The sequence below is a fragment of the Oenanthe melanoleuca genome, chromosome 1 (assembly GCF_029582105.1).
Source record: "Oenanthe melanoleuca isolate GR-GAL-2019-014 chromosome 1, OMel1.0, whole genome shotgun sequence".
NCBI lineage: Eukaryota > Metazoa > Chordata > Aves > Passeriformes > Muscicapidae > Oenanthe > Oenanthe melanoleuca.
In genome coordinates, this window is record NC_079333.1 from 93780569 (window position 1) to 93807819 (window position 27251).

The window sequence follows — 27251 nt, forward strand, 5'->3', positions numbered from 1 at the left end:
TCATGTCAGTTTTATTCAGTCCAATTTTGATTCACTTAGCCTTGCTTTAGATTGCAGATCATGCCCAACAGTGGAAGAGTGGATTTTGAAATTTTTTTACGTGTCAGATTTCCCTGTATCCTATTTTATCAAAAAAGCTGTCACCAGCTTCTTCTGAAACTAGCAAACCTTTTTTCTTTCTAATTACATTTTTACCATATGTTCATCCAGATGGCATATGCCAAACATTTTCTAGGGTGTTATAAAATGACCTGACTTTGGAGGGTTTAACTGTTGAAGAAGCTTAAAAAAAAAAAAAATTGACACTGGGGCAAAAAAAAAAAGGTAGTCCTAGAAATAAAGAAATAAAAAGATCATAAATATCCCCAGTTGCATTCTGTGGCTGTGATACTGAGTTCTCACTATATACACCTGCACAAAAACAGAGAGAATGTAAGGAGTGTTTTCTTGGAGCGTTAAAAGTTGACTCCTTTTTTAACCACTGAAAATATAAAATCTTTGTCTGTTGAATATGCCTAAAAAAATTCTAGAGCTTTGAGCAACTCTCTGGGTTTCTGCAAAATGGAGCAAAAAAGAGTTTGTCAAGGCACCAGATTCTCTGTAGGAGCAGGAGTTTTACTGAGCAATGTAATAACTACTTGTGCACTTTTTTCTTGAAATATCCTTTTCAAGTAATAGGCAGTAGATGCATGATTTTGACACTTGTGTCCTAGTTCTTAATAATTCTTGGGGGATTTCTTAGAGAAAATAAATTAACTTGGGATATACTGATAGGTTCCAAGAAGAAAGGAAGAAAGGAAATTATTTTTCATATTTAGCTACTAGTTAAGCTAAATTAACAAAGATCAGTTTTTCATTTTCTGGAGAGTTTGCATATTTCTTCATCTCTATGACAGTTCTCTTTTAACTGTCATTGTTGTTTTGGTAGTCTTTCCAGATTATCAAGCAGGAAAATATAGAATACCCTCATATTGTTATCAGTTTTTATAAAACTATCTCGTCTCAAGCCATCTTACTTAGTGCTAATTCCTGAAAAATAGTGATTGAATAACAATTAGATTAGATTTACTTCCTTGTGTTGCTACAATAGCTTTTTTTTTTGAGTGCAGAGCCCAAGACTCTGCATAGAGTATGAAGAGGTAGTTTTGGGGCAAGATGAGCAGAGATTCATGGCAGGGACTCAAATGGACAATTGTAAATGAAAATTTGCTCAGTGTCCTTAACTTGCACAGATCTTGTTGAAAATCACAACTGCAATCAACAAAGCAGATCCCTCACCTCCTCCAAATTAATGAGACAGTGCTCAACAATTTGAAGTGGTTTTGTTATTTCTGAATTGAGCCTTTGGTAAAAAGTCCTTATCTCCATCCTCCTTGCCCACTTCTACAAATCAGTCTGTGAGTGGTTTGACATTTCCACAGACTCTTCTCAGTCATTGATCAAGTTTACACCTGCTGTGTCTCAAATTTAAGAGTCTATTTTGTAGGTAGATCAATCTGTATAGCAGAGATACTGTAACTTTTTAAAAACTAAGGATTAAACACCCCAAAACTGCAAGCTGGTGTTAACCTGTGAAGTGATTGGAACAAACTGCAATAGGGGAACACCCAAAAGCGAGATGTCTCCACCCTGTCAAAATATGATGTAACAGCCAATTGATTCCAGTTGTTTTAGAGTTTGTGGATGTTCAGCTGTATTCAACTACTTTGAGGTATCACTTTTTCTGCTTTCTCTTTGGAAGTCTTTGCAGAATAGAGCTAAAGGTGTTTAGGTGCTTTTATTACTTATTTCTAAAATAATGTTTATCATAACCAGGATTGCTGGGTTCATGCCATAGTTTTCAGTTTCTTAGAAGAGTTAGAGCTCTAACCATTTTTCTGTGAAAATACAAGCTCCATTTTTTGTCAAAAAAAACCTTTTGACATGTCAAAATGCAAAGACTAAAAAAAAATTTCACTCAGATAATTTGCTTTTCATTACCAGTAAGCATTATTAAATCAAGTTCTCAACTGTAGTCTTTGTTTATATATTCCTTGGATTATTCAGCCTCTAACTAAAAGGACAATGCTAGGAAGGTTTCCATGGAAAGTATTACCAGGTTCATAATTTTGTAGCTAATTATGTGAGGATTCAAAGTGTCAGTCTTAAACCACACCTCTGACTAAGCCAAGCATGGATTTGGATATGCACATGTTAAGTTAGGCTCCTCATAATGTCCTGGGCTTTTCTGAATTATGTTTTGCAAGTGCCATGATGCAGCTGATCAGTGCTCCCCAGAGTCTTTTTTCTTTCCCAATTTTCTTCCTCCTTTGCTCACTGTAGGCCCCTTTGTAAGTATGCACATGAATTTTATGCCACCCTGCAACATCTCTGTTCTGCTCTGCCTGTTGGTGCATGCACACTCAGAGCCTTCTCTCTCATTGCCCCTCTTACCTTCTCTTCTGACTAGAGCAGTTGCCACAGAGAGTTTTTGAGAGTAAGTGCTTATGATTGCACTTGTGCTATGATTTTCCATAGCTGCTAGTTTATCTCTCAGAGTCTGGTATATGAAATCTCTGTTCAAGAAATTCTCCACGAATTACTCTCCTTCATATGGCAGCAGTCTCCCACTGCTGGCAACATGAGTGCATCAGAGAAGATGGCCTTTTGTAAAGCAGGGACTAATCTCAGCCATTGGAAATGGGAGGAAATAAGTGTCTCTCTTAGAAAAGGCAGTCTAAGGTCAGCTTGAGTTTGTGTACATGGAAAGAACAGTTCATATTTAAAATCTCAGGCTTTTTTTTTTCTCCCATTTTTCCTTGAGAAAAGTAAATCTTTATGTATGATGTAAGAACTGTATCTAAATACATTTTTTGGGTGTTTGAAGCAAATAGCAGGTTTGTAGTGTTGCAGTTATTCTTCTGAGATATTTCACAATGTAAGGGATGTTCTGGGTAGGGTTGCCCAAAGTGGCTTTTTTGAGTCCAAGGTTATTAGATTCTGGTTTAAAACACATAGCATAGTTATTCTGTGGAAGTCAGTATTTTCCACAGCTGAGAAGGAGATCAAAAACCTCCAATTAATGCAAAATTCAAATTAGTCTTGAACTATGGTACCACAACTGGCATCTCAATCATGAACTAACCACAGGAGGAAGTGGATTTGTCAATGTACCATCACAAAAAGCTTTGAGCATTCATCTAATCTCTTCTGGGATCATATTTATACATCTTGCTGCTCTCTTGAAATACACCCCCAAAGTACTGAATGGCACAAGAATATCTGAAGCAGCAAGCTGTGGAAGCATGAGGTGCAGAGTCTTTTTAGTTGATGTATTGCAAGGTGGATAACCTTAAAAATCAATAGTGTCTGCTGTGCTACTCAGAATCATGATGGACTGCTCCTCACTGATCCTCCTGCTTAGGCTTTGAATAACTGATGCTGTGCTTCAGATCCTCAGCTGGAGCATCCAGAGGCAAGGCTGTTCCTTTAAACAAATCTCTGCCTGCTCTTAGAATTTGCTATGTGAAGTGCAGCTGTTGGTTTGGGGGTTTGGGGGGTTGTTTTGGGTTTTTTTTCCTTTTTAAAACAGACTATACAAGTGCTAGAAGACAGATTAAGTACAATGACAGGAAAGTAGTTTTCAAAGGCTCAAGCAGTATTTTCACATTGGTTGTAAATATGGTGTTTTCTCTTTGGAGACAGAAGGTGCTTTCTGTCTTGGCTTGTAGTGCCCCTGTTTGGGCTTGTAGTGCCCCAGTTACAAAAATGGAAACAGCTATTAGGAAAAAAGTTATTAAATAGGTAATCTTAACTTTGTGGAATGTTAACTTTGTGGGGCTGTCATCTAAGAGAGATAAGAAATGCACAGTTTTGTCTTTTCTAGTAAAACAAGGTTCTCAAGTTGAAATAGACAGTTTTTTAGATACCAGTGACACCTCAGAAATTGTCTTATTAGAAAGACAAAATGAATATCTAGAACCACAAACCATGAATAGCAATTTATGGAGAGGAGGTGCCTGGAACATCTTGAGGATAGATTTTTAAAGGGTCTGCACATAATTCTCTGGGTTTTCTAACAGTTCATTGGGAAAAACAAAATAGAAAGTTATCTAAAATAAACTGACAAAATCTGGAGGAGGAAGGGAATGAAGTATCAGATGTGATGCTCTAGCTAGTAAAAAACAAGTACTTCTTTTCTGACCTCCCCTTTTGTGTATATTAAGAGAGCACAGAGATATTCTCTTGCTCTTATTTTTGTAAGGAAGTAGCTTCTGCTGCTCTGATTATATGCATAAAAAGACAGCCTGTTACTCTTAGGTAGACTGAATCTAGTGATAGGGATAGAAAGCCTCTTTGAAGAAAAGCCCTAGAAAAATCCAGTAACAGAAATAGACTCCCACTGAGAGTTTACTGAGATTTTGCTGCTCTTCTGTGGATCAGTAATGAAGCAGACCATGGAGAGAAAGTAAATTGTTGTCATGCCGAAGGTGTATGTTTTGGGGAAAGATTAGAGAAGTTTTTGCATGTCATTGATGCTGAAAATAGATCTCTGAATGATACCTTTTTCCTCATGGACTGCCAGTTTGGAATTCTTCAGGGAGTTGTATTTGCAGATGAAAAAGGGACAGGTGGTGAGAGCAACAATGCTGGTTGCACATTATGTCCCTTAACTCTCATGTTATAACATGTTATATGTAAAATTATCAAAGATGTCAAAATTACTTGAATTTCATATTGTTAATTAATTATGAGGACACCAGTGGGTGATACTGCCTGGTGCTGTAGGGATATTGCCTCTGATGTGCATTTCAGAGCCCTTGGGTCGGGCACCTGCTGTTACCTTTCTCAGAGCCTGTGCCCTCTCTGCAGGTGGGTTGGGACTTGGCTTCCTCCATTTGTCTACTGCATCCACCTACCCTGAGCTAGAGCTAGTTCAGCACTTGCAGACTTACACTCTCTTGAAAGTAAAAAAAGAGTTAACTCCTGGTCAGGCAACTTAAAACAAGTGTTATCTGAGGTCTCTCAGGACTGCAGTAAGTTGGTGCCATGAGCTGAAATCTGTCTTTGTACTGTGCTGACCAGATATTGCTTGTTGCCTGCAGTGGTAGTTTGGTTTCCTGACGAACATGAGTTCAATGGATGGTGTTTGGGATATGACAGAGGAGTGGTCTGTTTGTCTGATTGGCACTGAGCAATTGGTAGCTGTGATTTCGTGGGGACTCAAGGCTTTGGGTGGAAAATGTATGTGGGTTTTGGTTCTGACTGTCTACAGCATCAGCCATGTTTCAGTGTTTATTAACATTAATTTAAAATCTTTCTGCTTTTAAACTGTTACCTATTTCATGGGTATATGATGTTGAATGGCTTTTATCCTTTCTATTTTCTGCTTGAAAACTCAAGATCTTTCCCTCCAGCCATGAGAATGTTTTCTTCTAGGTAAAATTAATAGGCTTTGTCATAACACCATAGAAGAAAGTAAATTATTTTAGTAAATTGCCATAAATATATTATCTTGATATCTTTTTAGTTTGTTTGTGCCCTGGAACATTTTGAAGTGATTTCAAATAGTTTATCCTAGTAGCAGATACAGAGCTGTTATGGGTGTCTTAGGAAGGGAGAGTAACTCAGTAACTAGTTTAACATAGTAGATTCCCAAATTAAAACATGTGTCCTCTTTTTAAAGAGGCTGACATCCTGTAATTGTTGTGTTTTATGTTATGAGTAGGTCACTACTATTATTTTTCCCTTCCAAATATTGAAGGATGAAAAATTCAAGCACAGATGACAAAGGCTTTATTTTCGGATTATTTTTCTTTTATAGATGGGATATGATTAAATGTGTGCTGTCAAAAAGAGGCCTCTTTAAAGCCTGATACTATTGATTACTATTTGAGACCTGCCAGCAGCATTATTACTTAGTGCATAAGAAAATCTAATAGAAAATTATTAAGTTGGTATTTTAGTTCCTCTGGTGAGAACATTTCAGATCTTCATCTCATATCGTTGCACAAATTGCTTGGCTTGAGTAGATACCACAAAACCATGTTTTAATGATTTTTTTCCTTTTTCCATCTTTTATTTTTTTTCACAGTCACATGACACAATCAGCCACATTTGAAGACCCTCGAATAGAGAGCTGCCAAATAACCCCTCCAGCTCCTCGGAAAGTGGAAATGAGGAGGGATCCTGTGCTAGGATTTGGGTTTGTGGCTGGTAGTGAAAAGCCAGTTGTTGTACGCTCAGTAACACCAGGTATGTTTTCCCCACCTGTCTCCAGAAGAAAACTTTGATTTAGCCTACTAAGATGAAATGCAGCTACAAATTTGAGAACTGTTGAAATATTCAGGCAGGCAAGCACAAACACTAGATATGGCTTCCTTCCTCGCACTCATTTTTGAACATTACATAAATGCATTAGCAGAAAGCCAGTTTGGAGTTATTGCTCTGAGCCATTACTATTGTTTCCTGAAATAAGTTAACCCATTTAATTCAAGGAAAGGAGGTCTCCCTGGTATCTTTGTACTGGCTTGCTGTCACCTTCATTACCATTGAATCAGCTTTTTCAAGAGGTATGTTGAGTTCTGAGATTAAAACTTGCATATTTTTCATTCTTACCATCACCTTCCCAAGGAAAGCTAGGTTTCTAAAAAACAATATTTCTTTCTGAAAAAGAGGATGCTATTGCTGGCTTTTTTTTTTTTTTTTTTTTTTTTTTTTTTTTTTTTCCTTTAATGAATGCATCTGTATAATTATATAGTTAAAAGCCAGGTCAAAAGATATCCCTAAACATCTTACCTGCAGTGAAAATTAGTGAAGCTTGTGATCTTTTTGAAGTTATGAGAGACCAGAGCTGGGATAATCCGTATCCCAAATAGCAGGCTCCTGCTCTCTATGCTTAAAAGTTTAGTTGTTATGTAAAATTGCAGCCAAGGGCAGGGATTTGACTTTGCTCTTGTTCAATATGTTCTCCAGAACCCCCACAGAGAGCAGAGGAGAGACAAAATTGACTTTGTGAAGTTCTGATGTCATTTACCCACGTGTGTGCATCGATTACATTTGTATTGCTTTCACATGAAATGAGCAGTGTAACTAATATTTGAACCAGATTCAGGCAGCTCTTTTCTCTCAACTTGGCATTATTAATGTAGTTTTATCTTAAAATTTGGAAAACGTGTTTACTGTGTTCCAAGTGAATAGGAGGAAATACGAGCTCAGGACAACATTCTCCTACATGGATTTGTGTCCATTTATGTGGGATATGGAAGTGGAGTAAAGTTTTCAAAGCAAATAGAGAAAAGGATCAGCATTAGCTAAGTTGCTGAATGAATTGGTTTTGATGCTTAAAACATTTTCTATTAAGACTTTATCTTCATTCATCAGTGGTAATATTATTCATTTTTTAATGTATCATCATTGCAGAGTGTAAAGACAAAGACTAGAGAGGATACATCTTTACACTTGGAACTGTGATGTCACATCATGTTCTGGGCATGTAATTGTGCTGAGAAACAAAGTAGTATGTGCATTTTATAAAATACAATGCACTCAATATGCATTTCAGCAGTGCCAGAATACATGACTGATTTTCTCTTCAGACTAATGCTAAATATTCATGTCTAACCAAAAGTGGCAATGCTTTTGGATGTACCTGTGTTCATCAAGTGGTAGGAATCCAGCAGAAAAGAGATTCAAGCAGTTGGAGGTATAAAAAATTACTGTCTCAAATTGAAGAAAACAGGATTGTTTTGCCTAGAACAGAAAAGTCATAGGAGAGCCCTGTGAATGATACTCAAATATGAAAGTGACGTTTCATAGGAAAGAGGAATAAGATGTTCTCCAGTGTTACTTTGCCTGGGACAGGAAGCAATGTGTTGCAACCAGGAAGATCTGTACTTACCATGGGAAAAGACTTCCTGATCTAAACAGTAGATAAACAGGATCATTTCTTCACAGGAAAATAAATCCTTCTCAGGGTGGTCTTACAAAATATCAGACATTGTTGATCACACTTTAATGGGTGCATTAGTCCATGGGTTATAGGCCCTTTTGGCCCTTTAGAAAACTGAGCCCTTGGTTTAGGTGGTTAGATACAGGTTTAGAACAGGTTAGATACAGGTTTACAACTTAAGAACTTCAGCAGAAGCTGCTAAACCCCTAGCTTGCAAGATTTTCCTGGTGAGGGAGTACTGGTAACATCAGAAATAGTGTTAGTGTAAAAATGTCATTAACTGAAGAAAAACACTTGTAGTATGTGAACAACAGTGTGTCTGTGCATTTACAATGGTCTGCTAACTTGTGCTGCTTTGTTTTTTTTTTTCTTCATTTGTCTGCAGGCGGCCCCTCTGAAGGAAAGCTTATACCAGGGGATCAGATCATAATGATTAATGATGAGCCAGTCAGCACTGCTCCAAGGGAGAGAGTCATCGACCTTGTCAGGTAGTTGATGTCCTGTCACTTAAACTACAAACTCTGTGACTTATTGCCTTGTGCAGTCATTCAGTAGTACAGCAAGTCTGGCCTTCCCATGGCTGAGAAAAGGGAAAATAATGTTGCTTTATTTATAATGAAGAATGATGAATTGCTGTAGTATTGTAATGAAGTGTCTTCTTAAAATGTCATCTGAGTAGCTGAAATAGTATGAAAACATCCAGGAATATCTCCAAAGTACTTGAGTATCAAAAGAGGAATAGTATTCTCCTGGTGTTTGTTTTTTGTATGGATTGTTGAAAAGATGATTCTTAGAGCATGGAAGCTCCATTCACTGTTGTATTACTGTTCATTTTTCACATAAAGAAAGTTAAGTCAGGTTTGTCTAATGTGAAGAATAAGGAAAACTTGGTGGGATGATTTTTGAGCATGAATGAATGCATGTAAATATGTAGAGAAGATCAAAAAATGTTTAGGTGGAATGCAGGTAGGTGAGTATGTGTGAAAGAAGCAGGCAGTAAAGAGAGAAGGCAGAAAACTAGACAAAAAAAGTGGCTGAGGATTGTACAGGAAAGGAGAAATGTCAGTGTTTGTAACAGGATGTCGAGGGAAAGGAAGAACAGTGACTGACAATTACTAAGAATGTAGAAAAAGATGTATTGCAATTCATAAATAAACTTTGCTTTTGGAGTAACAAGAAATGTTAGTGCATTGAACAGAAAAATGGCAAGTAACTAAAAACATAAAAATTAATAATTTAAATTCCGGTAGCCTGATTACTGTACACCAGTTTTGTTTCTGTATTCTCCTTCCCATTGGTGTGAACTCTGAATTGGTGGGTCTTGTTGATTCTGAGAGATGCTCAGGTTTTAATGGTACAGGTACCTCTCCTCAAAACTTATAGCTATCAGTGTTTTCAGTGTTACCTGTGTAACTTTGAAAAGTCACATTTGTTTACAGAAAATTGGACAGGAAGTGACACAGCAGTTGTGCTTCTCCTGCAGATGGGTGCTCATTTGCTGGGGATTTAGCTGAAAGAAAACTTCCAAGGATGATGCAGAAATGGTATAAAAATGCCAGCAATGTTGCCAGCTTTCACCTGTGTTAGGTGGGATTAAACAAAATATATTTTCAGATTTTTTTCAAGAAAGTGTTAACCCGCAAATCAACTAACAAACAAAATTTGTTAAGAGCTTTTTGTGATGAGTGGACTCCATAAACTGAAAGAACTATCCTGCTGCTTATAAAGTTCTGTCTTGTGCTCTGTGTTGATCACTGGTATAAGCCTCAAAAATGGGTCTTATACTCATTTTTGATGTCTTTGTTTCAAATTAAAGCAATAATATTGCCTTCTTCATTCTTTCCCTGATTCTCTGATATTAAGCAAAGTTTGGTTCTCTATCTCGTTTTCTGCTTCTAGCAATATGTAGTAATAACAGCAAAGAAAATAGACTGATGAGACCTGAGACAAACTGAATTTATTGTATAGTTGATTCTCTGTCTGCCTTCAAATGAGAAACTCAATAAGAATGTCACCCTTCCCAATTACATTGACTACATAGGTGGTGTTAAATTAAGTGTTGTTTGGTTCCAGGGAAAGCTTTAGGTGGTGCTTTTCTTACACTGTAATTCTACCTCTGCTCTCAAAATCTGTCTGCTGTTGGGATTTTGACAGACTCATTATTTGATGAAATTTGGAGTGAAATATATTGGGGTTGTATGTTACAGCATTTGAAAATAAGAGTTTTCTTTTCATGCCAGTGGGGATACTTGGAATGATTAGGCACTGTCAATGTGCAGTCCTGACACCACAGCAGAAGCAATTCTTTACGTCAATGGAATAGTGACTCTTTTCTATATAATTGAAGGTTTTCATGTGAGTTAGATACATCTGTAACTTTTCAATTCATCTGCATTTTTTAAAGTGCGTGGGAGAAGTTTTGAAATCTTGTTTTCCTGCGGGTAGCAGCATCTCAGTGGTCAGCAGTGAGGGTGTTTAAAGTGATAGATTACACAATGGGCACAATCACAAAATCATAGAAGAACTGAGAGGAGATTCCTGGAGGTCACCCAGTGTTACCTCTTCCTCCAGGCCAGGCAGTGTCAAAGTTAGATGTGGCTGCTCAGCACTTGCCCAATCAAGTCTTTAATTATCTCCAAATATGGTGATTTCACTGGGTAAACCACACTGGGTTAGGTGTTTCAGTTCTTAACCAGTGGCCTTTCAAAAAGAGATGAGCCAACTTCTTTATCAGCCTTAGATGCATCCCATCTATGCCCATGGACTTGTGAGTGTCACCCTTACCTAAGCAATCCATAATTCAGCCTTTGTCTGCCTCTGTTCCCTAAATTGTGTTGCTGAGCTCATGGAGCAGGGTGGGAGACCTTGACACTAAAGGACAAAGCTCAGAAAGCATTGAGCATCCTTCATCAGGTTACCCACTCAGTTTAGCAGTAAGCCTGTATTTCCCTTGGCTTTCACTGCTGTTGTAGTTGTAGAGACCCTTCTTGTTATCCTTCATCCACCCTGGATAAGTTTCTGTGCCAGCTGAGCTTTGCAAGCCCCATCCCTGCCTGGCCACGTACAGCTTCTCTGGGTAATGTGTCTCCACTTCCATCTCTGATCTCTTGCCATTTTCATTTTATTTTCATCAATTTCTCCATTTTCATTCTCTTTTCATTTCTCTTTCCCATTGTGCTTGGTCTTGTTCAGGCTTTTCCTGTGGAGTCACACTGGTGCTTTTCCTGCCTGCTTCCTTGCAGGTTGGAATAGACCATTCTGGCACCTGGAGGAGGCTCTCTGGGGAGATCACCCAGCTCTCCTGGGCTCTGTCCTTTCAGGGCTGCATCCCAAATGACCCTGCTTGTCAGTGTCCTGAGCAAGCTGCAGTCTGATTTCAGGCTGGACTCTTCTACCTCTTTTTCTCAGGGATCTTAAACTGTTCTATCTCATGGTTAATGAGAAATTGATATTCCAACAATATTTTTTTCTGTGATTACATGGTCTCCTGCTGATTAGGTATAACAAGGCATATTCTATATTCATGTGAAATTCAGTGGCTATTTTTATGCAGCTTTCCCTCAAAGCTTTTTGTAAAGTCCACAAACAATTTGTCATTATAATTGCAGAGTACAGGAAAAAATCAATCAACTTTCAAAATACTGATATAAAGATCATAGCATGTCAAGTAGAAAAAAAACCAAATTGCATAAGAAAAGAAAAAGGCAGATTTCACAACCAGATAAGCATAAAACTTCACCAGGATTAAGAAAGCCCAAAACTTCCAAGCAAAATATACATAGATGTTAAGACAACCTTGAATGGTAAAGAGAGTTTTTAATGAAACACAATATTTAATTGTTTTCCAAGAATACATTGTCAGAACATTAACTTATGAAAAGAGTTATGAACTTGAAGGAAAAGAAAATGGAAAAGGCAATTTCTCTTTCCTTAGAAAAGTCTATCTCTCTTAAAAAAAATTCAAAATGTCCACCAAAAAGGGTAATTGAAAAATGTCAATTAAATTTTTTTTTGTTAGGGAAAAGCATATCCCTAACCAATAAATTAGCTTTATTTCTAAATTTCCCACAAAATAAATCAGAGTAATTTCTTTTAGATTTATTTTCCTTCAGTCCTTTTCCTATCAGCTCTACATTCATTGTCTAACTGTTACTCCTGCAGGATTAGAAATAGATAGAGTGGTCTTTCAAGAAAATCCCTTTTGTATAATGGTTTTACTACAGTATAATGCAAGAAGTTTAATGCAATGCATAATACAGAAATTTTCCCATTGGCTTTTTTATTGCATTGTAATATTTTAATTATGTGTGGGCTTTTTAAACATTTATTACTGAAAATAATCTTCCTTTAGTAGAAAACTGTTATACCCACTTCTGCTGACTCCAGGGGGTACTGAGCCAGAGCCTGGTGAGAGATTTTGGTTTGTTTCTTAAGCATTGAGGGACACTCCTGTATCCTAGGAGGTCTCAGGTCTGGAGATTATCAGGGGCATTCATTAAAAATATCCCCTGTAGGTCATTCTCATCCATTGAATTCTCTTGGCTCTGCTTTACTGGCAGCACTTAATTAGTGTTGAAGTCATTTTGAAAGCCAGAGTTGCAGAAACATGAATCCAGTATGGTTTGCAGACAAAACCCATTTGGAGTCATTATTTCTGGGTGCTGTTCAATGGCTTTTGCACCATATTATGTTCACCTGAGCTATTTCCAGCACAAGTTCAGAAGTCGTGTTTATGGCTTCCCTTACAAAGAGAGGTCAGTTTTATGAATGTCACTTGTGGCTGTGGTCAAGATGAATTCCATTCAAGGCAGACAGTTACAGAATTTCAAAATAGAGAAAGAAACAAGATCATTTTTCTAAATGTAAGCTTCAAGTCAAGGCAAGTAGCAAGCAAACAGAATACAAAGGATGTATTTGAAGTGCAGTCAGTTCAAAATTTATCAGGAGCTATATATGTTGGTTTTATTTCGCTGCTCATACAGATTCTGTGAGTTAAAGATTTTCACACATATTTACCAAGAAATACTTTGAGATAACATTAAAGTCATGGTGCAATGGAGCAATTTTTTCCTTATATGAAGGTGAGCTACAATGCAACACTGACTTAATAGAAGGTATATTAATGTACAGTATCAATTAATTGGTGGCTCAGAGGTGCATGTATCTCATTATCATTGGTTAATGTTACATTTGTATATTTTTAAGAATCAGCTTAACCAACTTTTTCTTTGAAACAAAGAAAACCTCTAACAAATCATTGCCTTACTAGCTGTTTATAGGCAATTCCTATTACATAAATGACTTGTTTATCTTAGATTGTTCTGGGTAGGAATTAGTCTACAAAGATCCCAGTTTATGTAAACTGTCTTTTTATTTAGCAAGGTATTTTACTGAAATTTTAAGTGAAGCACAAGTGTTCTGCTTACTCCATAAACCAAACAGTGAGTACGGCATGGTAGTGGTACTTTGTTCACACTTTAATTAAAATAGTTATCCAGGCAGCCATCCAGAAGAAACTGGCATCTGAAGAGGGTGATCCATCTGAGATACTTGTTTTGGAAAAACCACCCTGTTGCAGAAAGCTTTATTATACACTGGCTGAAGAAGAAGAGAGAAAAGTATTGTGGAGTAGAAGCCTGACTTCTAGGTTGCTAAATTAGGCTAGATTAGTCCATTCCTTGCAACTGTAACAGCAGTAGATCAGTATTTGGTATCCTGTGGAATTCCTCTAAAAGACTTAAATTGCAAAGACAGAAATGAAAAAGGTGAAATTCATTAAGGGCTTTTATCTTGTTGGCTTTTTTTCTTGTTGGCTCTATTTTTCATGTTGGCTCTATTTTCTATTTAAGAGAAATGACTCAAAACCTCTCTGAAATAACTCTTTCTTTGGCAAGTTAATGTCACAGCAAGTTTTCATCAAGAGAATCTAGAGGATTCTTTCAATTCTCCAGTAGAATTTATGGTTTAATTGTGTGTTGCCATAAGACTGGAGAGAAGGAACCCTCCAGGATTTTAGCTGCATGTTGCATTTTAAGCACTAACATGAATTTAATCAATACTGACCCTCCTCACCATCATTGTGAAATGGATGAGGATTCTGTAGCTCCCATTTGACTCTGTGTATGTCAGGGAACCACTCTTCCTGCTCTGTATCCTCAGAGCTAAATGCAAGTGTAAAAGGGAGCTCAGTGACAGTGCCTGTCACCATCATCATCTCTCAGCAGCTGAAAATGCTGCTTTGCAAATGTTTCTGGATCTAGTTTAGACAGTTTCATATATTGGATAAAATAATTTTGGTGGACTTACTATTAAAGTAATTCTTTCTTCATCAACATCACAGAGAAAAAAATCAAGCATATTAAGCTATTAACTATGATACTGCTTAGCAACCATGAACCTTGAAAACTGCTTTTTCTGAAAAGCCAGTCATGCAGACATTTTAATTTGAAGGTACTCCATTATACTCCCAGTTCAGTATATAAATCTGGAGGCTGTACCCACTTTGTGTCAGGCCCTGATTGATGAATTGCTAGTGGTTTAAATTTTAAACACATGATGGTGAACAAAGGGACAAAATGTTGGACTAAGTGATCTGTAAGAATTTTACAAGTGCCATCAATGGAGATAAGCTTTCTGCCAGGGCATTTAATTAGCTACACCTCATCAGCCAGCCCATGCAGGGAGCTCAGAGTCAGGATATTAGAAGTCAGTTCCTCTCAGTCTAGAGGAGTGTTGTAGATATGCATCTTCTACTTTTTGAGGTGTTTCTGCAATGGAATACAGAGATAACTGGATCATACTTCAAATTAGCTCTGAATCTGTGAGAGCACACATTTAATATTATCTCATTTATCTTCTTTTCTTGGCTGTTGTGATGCTTCTTGTTCTTGAGCTAATACATTGGAGGCTAACTCAGGTTTCTCCTGATTTTAATTACTAATCTGCAACAACATTTCAGAAATGCCCACCCACCTTTTCAAAGGTCTGTAAGGGCAGAAAGCTGTATAGAGATATTACTAGTTACTGATAAAATCAGTACCAACTATGGACATTGGTCTCTTTTAAATCCATCATATGCAGTGTCATATTCTTGCTTATTCTTAGCAGAAAGTTGACTGACATGGTTTAGAAAGGTTTGGCCTTGATAATTCAGATGTTCTGAATGCTGAGATCTTAATTTGTTTTGTAAACCTAATTTTCTTTTTGTGTTAATCACACTGAATGGCCCCAACAGTTAGCAAGTGTAGGCCTTTTTTTGAAATTTCAAGGCTTGATGTGTCATCTGTTTGAGATACTGTGTCATCATCTCACTCTGTTCCCTAGAAAAAGGAGTCAGCCGTGATGAATTTCAGGTCAGCTGTTCCTTAACAAGTTGCTTTATGGGATGCAGGGGTGTGAATGGAGACGTGGAGCAGCTGTGCCCAAAACACAAGTAACTTGGTTCTTCAGATGTGAACCAGCAAATGCTGCTCTCATTAGCTTGTTCTAACAAGCTTATTGCTTCTCATACAACTTAACAAAAGTGTTGGTTTGTCCAAATGCAAGATTTGCTCTTAAGCCAGATGCACTGATGTGAATGTCTCAGAGAAATTGTTTCCATGTAGAGTCACTCAAATGAATACCCAGCTTTATTATGAATTAACACTCCCATGTGATTAATTACATTTATATTGTGTGCTCTGCAATAGATGTTTATCCTTCTTTGTGCTGTTTATGCAAACCCTGTGCATCAAAGGATTGCATCTGGTTGGAATATGAAGCAGGAGTTGCCTAAAAATCTCATGTCCTGTGTTCAGGGTAGGGAGGGTTAGAGAGTAGCTGTCAAACTACCAGAATCACATGGTTTCTCTTTCCCAACTGCTTTGTATGTCTCTTTTGAAAGACAGTGTTGGGCAAGGCAGCCCTTTACATTGTGCTGTTTGTACTTGAATGTTCTGTGGATGCCTGGAAGACATTAAACAGGACAGCTACACTTACACTGGTGCATTCACTATGAAATTTAATCAGCAGAAAGTAGAAGCCAGGGAGAAGCACAAGCCAGAGACAATTTCAAGAGCTGTTTGGGAAACACCAGACTGTGCAGAACAGTTTCTGGGGCTAAGGAAGCAGCATGGGGGGAGAGGGAGAGGAGAGGATTGTGCTATGAACCTGGGGCTGCCAGCATGGAGGGGCTGTGAAGGAGGAAGATGACAGAGATGCCTTGGCCACTCACAAAGTGACCCTGTCCTTCCAGGAGTGCCTGTCTGCCCTCACTGGAAAGTTTACAACTCCCTTATCCTGCCAGTCAGTTGCTGACTAATTCAGCATATACACATCAGCTAATGAAGCTATTGTAAGGGCAAAACAGTCATTTCTGAGAAGACATGATGCTTGTGGGCCTGTGATGCTTTGGGAAGGCTTTCACCATGTGACTTTTCCCAGTGGTGGCATCAGCATTCCCTTTTGTGCTGAGCCAGTGCTGGCCATATGAATCACAGAAATTAACTGTTTTATCTGCTGCCTAAATAGCTTCAGGATGACAGGGAAGTAGTTTTTTAAAACACTGAAATGTAGGTTGCATTGTCAATAAAGTGGCTTGTAGTTGCTCTGAATTATACCAAAATGCTGTATTTTGATAGAAAGATGGCAAAGGTGATGTCAAGAGCTGAGAGGCAAACATGGTATTTTTATGGTTTTTTAAGTTGACCCTGGCAGACTTCTGTCAGCTACAGGTACCTTGTATGAAGAAAAGGCATTTAAATTGCCTCCTTGGGAATTGCCTCCTTAGGAATGCTGTTTTGAAGGTGGCAGTTTTACATGCAGCATTGTCCATAGGAGGTAAAAGGCAATTTAAACTGTTGAGAGAGAAGGGTGAAAGGACTGTGAGCAATTTGCAATGTCTTGTATATTTCCATTAATTTGAAGTATCTTTAGTCTTTAGTTTTCAGGGTTTTTTTCCCCTGTCAAGGTGGAAGCAGCATTCCCTGGGGTAGGGAGGACATATGGAGGGTGACTGTCAATGAGTAAAACCCTACTCAGAGAAAAATGTGAAGAGGTCTGGGAACTCCATGGTCCATTGCTATAACAATGTAATTATAATGAATTGCATAATGGGAAGCTGACTCAGGAGTCCCTGAAGATGACAAGATCTTTCTCTAGCTCTGTGGCATGCTGATGCTGTGTCTTCCTGATTCTCAGTTTTTACTTTCAGAATTCTGTTTACTTTCCAGATGACATTTAGTCTTTAAAATAAAATGAAGAATGGTGCTTCTGAAGCTGTGTGTGTCTATGAGGTGGCTTTCCTTCAGAGCATTAGGCTGCCTCTCCACTTCCATTTCATATTCCTGCTCTCATGGCAATGTTGCCTTTCAGTCAGCCAAAAACATGTTAGGGATGTCAGTGTTTCAAACCTGTAACCTGTACTTTGTCTAAGGAGTTGGAAAAGCACAAAAAAGGAGTAGAAATTAGAAAGTACCTAAGTGAATACTTAATAGTTCAACTAGATTGGAAGGGGCAAAGAGACAAAAACAAGGTTGAAATTATGCCAGGGGAGGTTCAGATTCAGTATAAGAATAAAGTTCTTCACCCAAAGAGTGGCTGGGCACTGGAACTCCCCAGTGCTGCAGCACTGACCCTGGCAGAGTTCAAGAAGTTTGGACAACACTTTCAGGGGCATGGTGTGACTCTTGGGGTGGTCCTATGCAGGGCCAGGAGCTGGACTTCAATGGTCCTTGTGGATCACTTCCAACTGAGGCAATTCTATGTTTTTATCAATCTCTGAATCTAGTCTGATAAAACTCTCTGCGACTTCTTTTTGATTGAGAGATGTCTAGATTAAATTGTTTTGTAAAATAATTGGATCTGGCTCTCAGTGCAATTGATTTTTTTTTTTTTTTCTGACTTCTATTTGTGTTTGTAAGGCCTAATTTTGGAGGGTTTTTTGGAAGCTTTTTTAAAAATCTGATCGAAAGGCTTAAGACTGTCTCTAGCAAGTCCTTTCTTTTTCCTGTTTCCGTCCAATAAGAATAATTCTTGAAATTCAGTCTCTCTTACCAGTTGATACATTAATGTAGTTGGAATAGAAAGGTTGTGAGGACTTCTGTGTTGGTTGATGGACTAGAAAAGTTTGAACACAGAATTAGAAAATATTTTTGATTTAGCAGTAGTGAGCCAACAAGAACTCCAGAAATTGTCAAGAGATTGAGTATCTACTTCTAACTCTACCTGATATACAAAATCAGAAGGTTAGTTCAAAGGGGAAGCAAACAGATTTACATATTCTGACTCATTAGGCCCCAAAGTGAGATTCTTCAGTTAAATATTACCACTGATTGGGATGACTCTGGGTCACAGTGAAACGTCAAAGGAGAAAAACAGTTTCTCATTAATCTGAGATAAAACCTAGTAGAAACTAGTAGAAAATAAAGGTAGCTAAAATTTATTTTTTTTTTAATTGAGTGCTTCAAAAGGCAGCTTAATGTGGTAGATTCCTCTGGGATTTTCCTAGATTTCTGATGTGACAATTGATCATCTGTAATTTATTACAGGCAACACACGACAAGTAAGAGAAGAATTTTAGCTACTGCTTTTGCTTTTTTTAGGCTTTTTTTTCCCATAGACATCATTTTCTGTCTGACTTTTTGCTTGACTTTTAACAACCAAGCCTTCACAAACCTCCTGAAAGCAGCAACAGGAAAAGGGAAAGATGAATGGTGTATTCCAAAGCAGGTGACTTCCAAATGATGTTGGTCTTACTCTTGCTTTGGCTTTGAGAAACAAAGAAGCTGCTTCTGAGAAACCAAGAAGTGAGAATATCAAACTAGAGCCTGCAAATACCAAAGGAGAAACTGCAGAGATAAAACCAGATTGCCATCAGCCTACGTTTCCCCAAAGGCGTATTTCTTACATATTATGTGCTGAAATGTTAATTGTTCTTTTAGCTCCTATTCTTCCTCATGCAGACTAAAGCTTCATATATTTTACTTACTGCACAAGGGAAAATCCCTGCAGTCCACTGTCTATATTGTTAAATAAAGTAATTCAGTTTGATTGGAGGTTTAGTTAAAACACATTTGTTCAGCTTGTGAATCTAACAAGACTCCAGGAGTGGTAAAGGTCTTGTCATCTTGTATCATGGAACTTACCCATTTTATGATCACTTCAGCTTTTCAGCAGGTCTGTTGCTCAGGAAGCACTGTATGAAAAAGGCAGTTCTTTTGTAGAAGAAATGAGTTGCTACAGCAATTTAAAATCCTTTAGGTCATCTGTGTTTCATAAAAACCATAGGAGTCATGAGGTTTAGTCATTGCACTGAAATTTTCGTTCCATACTTCATCTTTTCTGCTCATTTTTATTTTCTATGTGTCGTTACAGTGTGCCTGAGACTTAAAAGTAAAAGATCATCTGCCTGAGTTTATCAAGAGAAATAGCAAAAAATCTTCATATTGGAAGACAGCAAAAAATTTAAAACAATTAATTTAGTTTGCAGTCCAGTTTATTTTTAATTTTTTATTTTGTGTCATTCTCCTTACTGCTCAATTTTACATGGAAATTATAATTTTGTGACCAGAAATACCCTTTTGTTCTGCATTTCATCTGAAATTCTATTTGTGTTCAAAGTCTCTAATTAAATATTAGGACAACTGCATTAGTAAAGATACTGCTTCCTTTTCCCCTTAAAATGTATTGAAACCATTTCTACACCAATTACAGCCATGTTGCAGTGTCCAGCAGATGCCTTGAGTTCATTAATAATTCATTCAAACTACCATGGGTTTAAGGAAGGAACTGTACCACACACTAACATATGAGAGAGGAAGAAAATTCAGCACACACTTTTGCAACCATGGTTTTTTGAGAAAGAGAAAATGGCATAATTTATGCTCCCAGGTATACAGACTGGGGATACAGTTTGCTACTGTAAGTCTTAGGGCTGTTTTTTGGACAAATAACATGTCATAAGCATGCAGTATATATTCTACATTTGTATGGAGGCATTTGCACATGTTTGTATGTGTGTGTGGAGAGAGAGGAATATGATTCATAAAGTTTTATTATAATGGATTTGGGATTTGTGCGTTACTTAGAAACAAGATCCTGAGGTTCTGCAGCTCATGTTACCCAAAATCTTGTCTTGGCATTTTACATGGTTTGTCATGACCCTTTTATATCATTTGTACAGCCAACCTGTTATAAGAAGAGTTGCTTAGACAGTTTTAAAATATTTATTTGAAACATTTCCTTTATCTAAAAGTGATACATAAAAGGTACAAATTCTACCATGTCATTGTGATTCTTTCCAGTAGAAAAAGATCATGCTTCATTTGTTTTACAAGAAAGACACACATTAAAATGAGGAAGGATATGGACAGAGGGGATTTTTATAACACCCATAATTTTATGAGTATTAGTAGTTTTATGGGGTTTATAGGACATACAAGCTACCAGTGGGGAAAGAGAGGTACTGCATACATTTTCCCAAATATACACAATACATTTAATTTAATCCCTTTGGTGATTGCCTCACCTACAGAAGAGGCTGTTATCATGAGGCTTTTGTAATCAAGGCAGCTGAAACTCCATTTCCTGTGAGATGCTGGAGGGCAGAGCTGGAGATCATGGCAAAGCTGGTACTTAAGGATGACAAAATAAGCGTCATAGAGAAGTTTGTATTGGGAGGGACATTAAAGATCACCTAGTTCCAACCTCCCTGCAATGGGCAGGGACATCTTCACTAGATCAGGTTGCTTAGAGCCCCTTCCAGTCTAAACTTGAACACTGCCTTGGATGGGCAACCTGCTCTAGTGCTTCACCGCCCTGACAGTAAAAAATTCCTTCCTTGTATTCTAAACATATCTTGGCTTAGGTTAAAAATTCTTGTCCTAATGCAGCAGGCTCAGCTAAAAAGTTGGTCCCCATCTTTCTTAGAGGCCTTCTTTCATTTACTGAAAGGTGCTATAGGGTCTTCCTGGCACCTTCTCTTTTCCAGGCTGAACAATCCCAATTCTCTCATTCTGTCTTTGTAGCAGTGGTCTCCAGCACTCTCATCATTGTTGTGACTCTCTCTGGACCTGGGTCTTCCCACCTCTAACTGATGGAACCACTGTCATTGTGGCAATAGCTGCTGAAATTCCAGTTGTTCAGAAATTTAGGGAAAGGAGTTTTTAAAGTTGTGTACTGGCATTACAAGGGAGGTGCTGTTTCCCAGTGTAGTGTGTTGAATATGGCCTCTGGTAGTAAAAACTTTGTTTCAGAAGAAGGCTGGCCAAGGTGATGTGCAGGGTGACTGTGCCTGTTGCTCAGAGCAAGAGGATTAAAGCTGGTATCGAGATCATTCCTCTCTAGATCCCCTTGGCTCACATAATGAAGCTCAGCCTAGGGTGAAACTAGAGACTGCTAAGATGCAGCAGTTCATGCCTCAGCTTGCCATGGCATTAAATAATTCATTGAATCTGACCTTTTAGAGCAGTACATTGTAGCTAATAGAATGAATATAAAATGGATATAAAAAGGATAAGAATATCAAGTGGGAGTAGGGAGGCAATATAAATTTTATATATAACCATAGAAGGTCTGCAGTGCTCTCCATTCCTGAAAGTGTGCTGATAATTGGACGTAGTTTGGGAAGAGCAGCAAAAATTAACCACAAGTTTCCCCTTTTATGAGATTCATAAGAAATTCAGCCTAGGTAGGTTGCTACAGGACAGGTCAAGACAGGTTTATCTGAACAAGGACAAACTGGGATAGCAAGTATCTTTTCAGCTTGGAAAAAAGGTCTAGTCCTAAGAAACTGCACCTAATAACACTGTGAGAGATAAGAGAGTTGTGGTCATTCCTCATCATTTCAAGTCTTTCCAAACAGATACAAATTTATAATTTAAAGATATTCTGTACCATAACCTAAGGCCTGCACAAAACATCTGCCAACAGCAGTTAGCCATGGGAAGCTTGTGTTTGGACATGACTGCCCTATCTGATAGGATTTGCTGATCTAAAACTTATTTTTTATTTAAGCATCAGTTTATTTACAGTCAGATTTCTTACTTCTAATCCCTTGATTAGAAAGATCATGTTTTATCAGAGGGCAATGTGCAGTAACCTCTTTTATATAGCTACTATATTGAGCATTTTAAAAATATTTCTACACTTCAATATATTACACAGAAATTATAGTCTGTCAACTAAATACTAAACTTCAGGAGAATATTCTAATATGTGCTTGTATCAGTATTTGATAGATTCTTTTGAACAGTTAAACTGTTTCAAGAAAAGACTATTTGGATTTTTAATTGTCTGCTGTCTTCACACTACTCTCCTCATGACAGATTACCAGTATCTCCATGAGAATTTTTCTTTCAGCTGCTGCTTTAGAATAATGATAGTGCTTTTTGTATGTATGCCATTAAAAATGAGGAGAAAAAAACTGCTCTTTTCAAGGCTGTTCATTTAGATATATAATACATGAGTCAGGATATAATGAATTTCCCAGTAGGTGCTCATAGTGCACCAACAATGGACTATTGTTTTATTTCAAAGAAAGTAATACCATTATAAACATGGACTTTTATTACTAGCTTAATTTATAAAGACAAACATCAGTGGCTCTTCCATCAAAAATACATTTGTTAAGATAATTGTTTAGCAATACTCTTATTATTGTAAATGGAGCGATAAAACAGCATTTTACAATTATTAAGCATCATACAGAGATAGTGATAGTGTTGTTTCACCCTATCCTGCCAGTGCCAGGATTCCTGGGTGTCAAACAGTGAAGTGCAAATAAAGCAGTTCTACAGCTCTGTAAATTACCTGTTTTTTAGTTACCAAAGATACATGGTGGATTTGTTTTTGGAGGCACAGAGAATAATGCCTGGGCTTTTTGTTTAGGGACAGCTCTAAACATTAAATGTATTTTGTATGTTGAACCTATAAATGATGTGTCCATAAATATACATGCTAAAATACATATTGCCTGCTTCTAGAAATACTTATATTTTGCTTTCTGGTAAGAAGTCCCTACTTGCTTAAGGTTTTGTTAAGGGAAAATTTGGCAAAGGTGGCAGGAAAGGCATTGCTTTACTGCATGTCGTGGTTTTGTGTGTAATTTTCCTGGGATGGAACTATGGACCAGTGCTCATCCTCCAGCAACCTGACTCTGATCCAAAGCCTGCTGAAGATGATGATAATCTTCTGGTGGATTTCAGTGGGGTTTGAATAAGACTGTTTAATTATTATCCTAATTTTAAGATACAGCTGACAAATGGTGGAATAATATGCTTTAATAAAATATTTCCCTATTTCATCTATGCTAATTCAAGGGGTGGCTTTGTGACATGCCATTCACAGTGATAACTCAGGCCATTCTCTGCAGGTCCCTTTCCCATCACTCCTCCTAATTCTCTCATTTCACTTTCCCATCACCCTCCCTTCTCTGAAACTCAGTGCCTAGTAAGGCATTGTTTGTTTTTTTCAGAAAACACAATGTGAAAATTAGGTATTTCAAATAGACCAGACCCATTCTTAAGATAATGCTATATGTTGCAAAACAAAACCATAGAGGAGACAGACACTGGAAGAGTTTTTAGAGCATGAGGTTTTATGACAGTAGAAATGACAACAAATGACAGTTGTAAATAAATCACAGAATCATATAACAGCCTGGGTTGGAAGGGAACTCAAAGTTCCAACACCCCTGCCATGGACAGGCACATCTTCCCACTAAACAAGATTGCTCAGAGCTCCTTCCAGCCTGGCCTTGAGCACTTCCAGGGGTGGGACATTCACAGCTTTCCTGTGCAACCTGTTCCAGTGCCTCACCACCCTCAGACTTAAGAATTTCTTCCTAATATCCAGTCTAAACCTACTCTCTTTCAGTTCAAAACCACTGCCCCTTGTCCTGTCACTACATGCCTCTCTCCATCTTTCTTGTAGGTTCCCGTCAGGTCTTGGAAGGCTGCAAAAGCCTCCTCTTCTCCAGGCTGAACAATCCCAGTTCTCTCAGCCTTTCCCCACAGGAGAGGTGCTCCAGCCCTCTGGTCATCTCAGTGGCCTCCTCTGGGCTTGCTCTAACCCTCCTGTGCTGGGGATCCCAGAGCTAGATGCAGCTGTCCATGAGAAGAGAGGTGCAGAATCCCCTCTCTCACCCTTCTGGCCACACTGCTTTTGATGCAGCCCAGGACACGTTTGGCTTTCTGGGCTACAAGTCCACATTGCCAGGTCATGTCCAGCCTCTCATCAACAGCCTCCCAAGTCCTTCTTGGCAGGGCTGCCCTTGATCTGTTCATCCCCCAGCCTGTAAATGAAAACATACAGAGGGTTAAAATGCTTGTGTTTGTTCTGTGCTTCAGTACAATGGTCTGTGTACTGACTTTCCTACCATTTTGTCACTGCATCATTTTGTATTTGAAGTAATTTCACATCAGCATCTCTGGGGCAGGGTGCAGAGGCTCATGGCCTGCAGCAGAGAGCTATCATGGTTTGCAATAACAACTTCAACATCACTTGCTAGCTACAACAGAAAAAAAAAATGAGTGGATTTTTTATGTAAGAGCTGAAAAAAATCAGGCATTTTGAAGTCCTTTCTCTGTTTCTTTCATGAGTCCAAATTAAACTGTTAGGTACTTTGTTAGGAGTTATGGTATTCAGGTGAATGGATGAAAGTCCCAGTGTTGTTTCAATGGAAGAGCATGGTCCTCTTGACTTCAGAAAGCTAAAATCATGAGCTCAGAAAAAGCAAGAATGCAAGAACAGAAGATAGAAGTTTATGATAGCTGGCATCATGGCTTTGAAGTCAGAGTAGGCTTTGATACACCATTATTTAATGCATGAGTTTGACAGCACTGAGATAAAGTTTCTGATACAAATCAGTGCATCTTCTTTTCCCCGAGGCTGTTTTACTATAAAAAGAGGTTAGAGCAGGAGAAAAGGATGACTGTGCCTTTTCCACATCCCTCCTACTTTTGTCTTCACCCTCTTCCTCACATATATTACGCACAGTTTGACCACTTATCTGATGGATTGTAATAATTACCTTTATGTGCATTATCACTATGATAATGTGATAATTTGACATTGCTGTCACTGCCTCTCCCAGAGCCAGTCCTTTGGGAGTGAGATAAAAGGAGTGGCAGTGCTGGGGTCAGTGTCACACAGCTGTAGGGATCCAGAAGCATCTCCAGTGGCTGGCTCTGAGGATCCAATGGCTTTGTTGTGCAAGCCATTGCAATACACAGAGCCTTTGGGACACCTTGAATTTTTGCCCATGGGCAGAACAGAAAGAGGTCTTTAGGCCTCTGGTCATGGAAGGCACTGTTTCCATGTACAAGGTACTGTGAGTGAAGTACAAAGTCACCACCATGTGTTCCAGAAGGCTGAGGTGTGTCAGGCTGACCTAACAGGTTAATGACACTGGCAGCAGCAGCATGAAGAACAGCAAAGCAGAATTTAATATTTGGTCTTAATGAATGGATGGATCAAAGAACTAGGAGAGTGGATTGTTTATAATTGCCTTTAAAAATGCAAATAGTACGTAACTCAAGTGGTGAATTTACAGATTTTGAAGAGCAAAGATCCTCTTCAAAGGTAACCTTCCTGAAACTTTCCTTTTTGGGTTCAGATCTGTAGAAGGGCCATGGGGAAGGTACGAACTTTGAACAATTCTTGGGAAGCTGCAGCAGGGGAGAGAGTAGAGGGAGGACAATAAACAAAATAAATCCTCTCAAACCTCCTCTCTGATCTCCCTCCTCCACTTTTTGTTTTAATGATTAGCTTTGAGAGTCTGATTCTATAAACATGCTTCCCTCCCCTGCCTCTTTCCTTTATATGATTTTCTGGCTGTTGATCCTTTAGATTAAGAGCTTTTGCCCTGAGGTTATCTTTTAATTAGGATAGGACAGAATTAGGGAATGAAAAGTATAGTGGAAATTAAAAAAAAACAACCAAATAAAAAATTTTAAAAGGATTTGCAAGGTTTAGAAGATTTTTAGTAGCTGGATTATTTTTTGTAGAATCACAGATTAGTAAATTTGAATTATTTTTCATTATTTTTATTCTTCTCTTGCCATGTGTGACATAAGGAATTAGTGACATGCATATGGGCAGTTTGGTGTCTAATTAGGGCTGCAGGTGATAAGAACACATCATCAGTGTCCTGTGACCTCTCTGTTTACGTCTTGCTCTTGCTCTCATCCTCTTTTTACTGACATAAAGGCCAAAATTATGCCTAAGGATAGACTCATAACTGTTCTCCTCACTTACATGTATGCAAAAAATACTGACTTCTGGATGTCAAGAATCTGCCAGCCAATTCTCATAATCTGGCACTTTGCATTAATGATAAATGTAATTTTAAAATAATGATTTAATCTGCTTTTTTAAAAATCACATTTGCAGTCTAATTAGACTAAAAAAATTATTTTGTGACTACATAATGAAGAATATTATGTACATTGGGACATAGAGATACAGATACCGTGATTTCTGTCAGATTCAATTTTGACAAGTCTATTTTTAATCTTGAGGTTTGACATATAGCCTTTAAAGAACATATATCCTTGCATGCTAAATCTGCTGCTGTGTCCCCTTTGAGAACTGAATTTTAATGCACATCCTTGGAACAAGGAACTTATTCTTGCACAGATAGATTGTTGTCAGTGTGTACAAGTGAAGCAGATTTTTGAAGTGCTTTTTTTTTGTGCTTATCTCGTGATTGCAGCTGAAGTGAGGGATATTTGTGATGCCTAAAGTTCATGAACTAGCTTTAAATGGAAGTCCTTAGCACACTATGGATGAAACAGAAGTACAAGCTGTCCAAGAGGAGAATGGGATGGATGTTCACCCAAGAGAAGAAATCTGCAGACCCCAAAGGCTGTTCATCAGAATAATTTTGTAGGAAGGACACTTTCATATTGCATACTTCTCAGACTTGGTGAAGCTGTTTACATGGCTAATACAGGATACATTTTTATGCAGCATACCATGAGTTGGCTCAGACCACAAGAGCAAGCCCTGCAGTATCCAGAGCCCAGGTAGCTGAGTCAAGGTGCCTAAAACCTGTGTGCAGCCCACAGAGCCTGTTGTTCTGTTTGTGTGTTTGACAGGCCAGGTAATTTCTGAACTCTCACATCTGATTGAAAATTCACCTCTGTGAGTTCCAACTGTTTACAGTCGGGCCTTTAGCCTTAACTAGCTGCCTATAGCCACGCAGAGGATGGGAGAAGCTATTAGCAGCTGTCCCTCTGATTTCAGAGAGCATTTAGAGAAGAGCTTTGAGCTGCAGTACCTCATGCCCTGAGACAGCTCGAGGCGAATCTCCTGTTTGGATGGGTGCAGGGGATGGCTGCTG

General features: G+C 38.2%; 1 protein-coding gene across 2 annotated transcripts in view; it reads left to right on the plus strand.

Annotated features, from left to right (window-relative positions):
- The window catches only part of FRMPD4 (FERM and PDZ domain containing 4), a 285162-nt gene that overhangs the window by 214538 nt on the left and 43373 nt on the right, over positions 1–27251 (plus strand). For both annotated transcript variants that reach the window (XM_056502167.1, XM_056502157.1), the window contains exons 3-4: positions 6074–6234; positions 8316–8418. In XM_056502167.1, coding sequence (XP_056358142.1) covers positions 6074–6234; positions 8316–8418 — 264 coding nt within the window. The remainder of the gene's footprint in view (positions 1–6073; positions 6235–8315; positions 8419–27251) is intronic.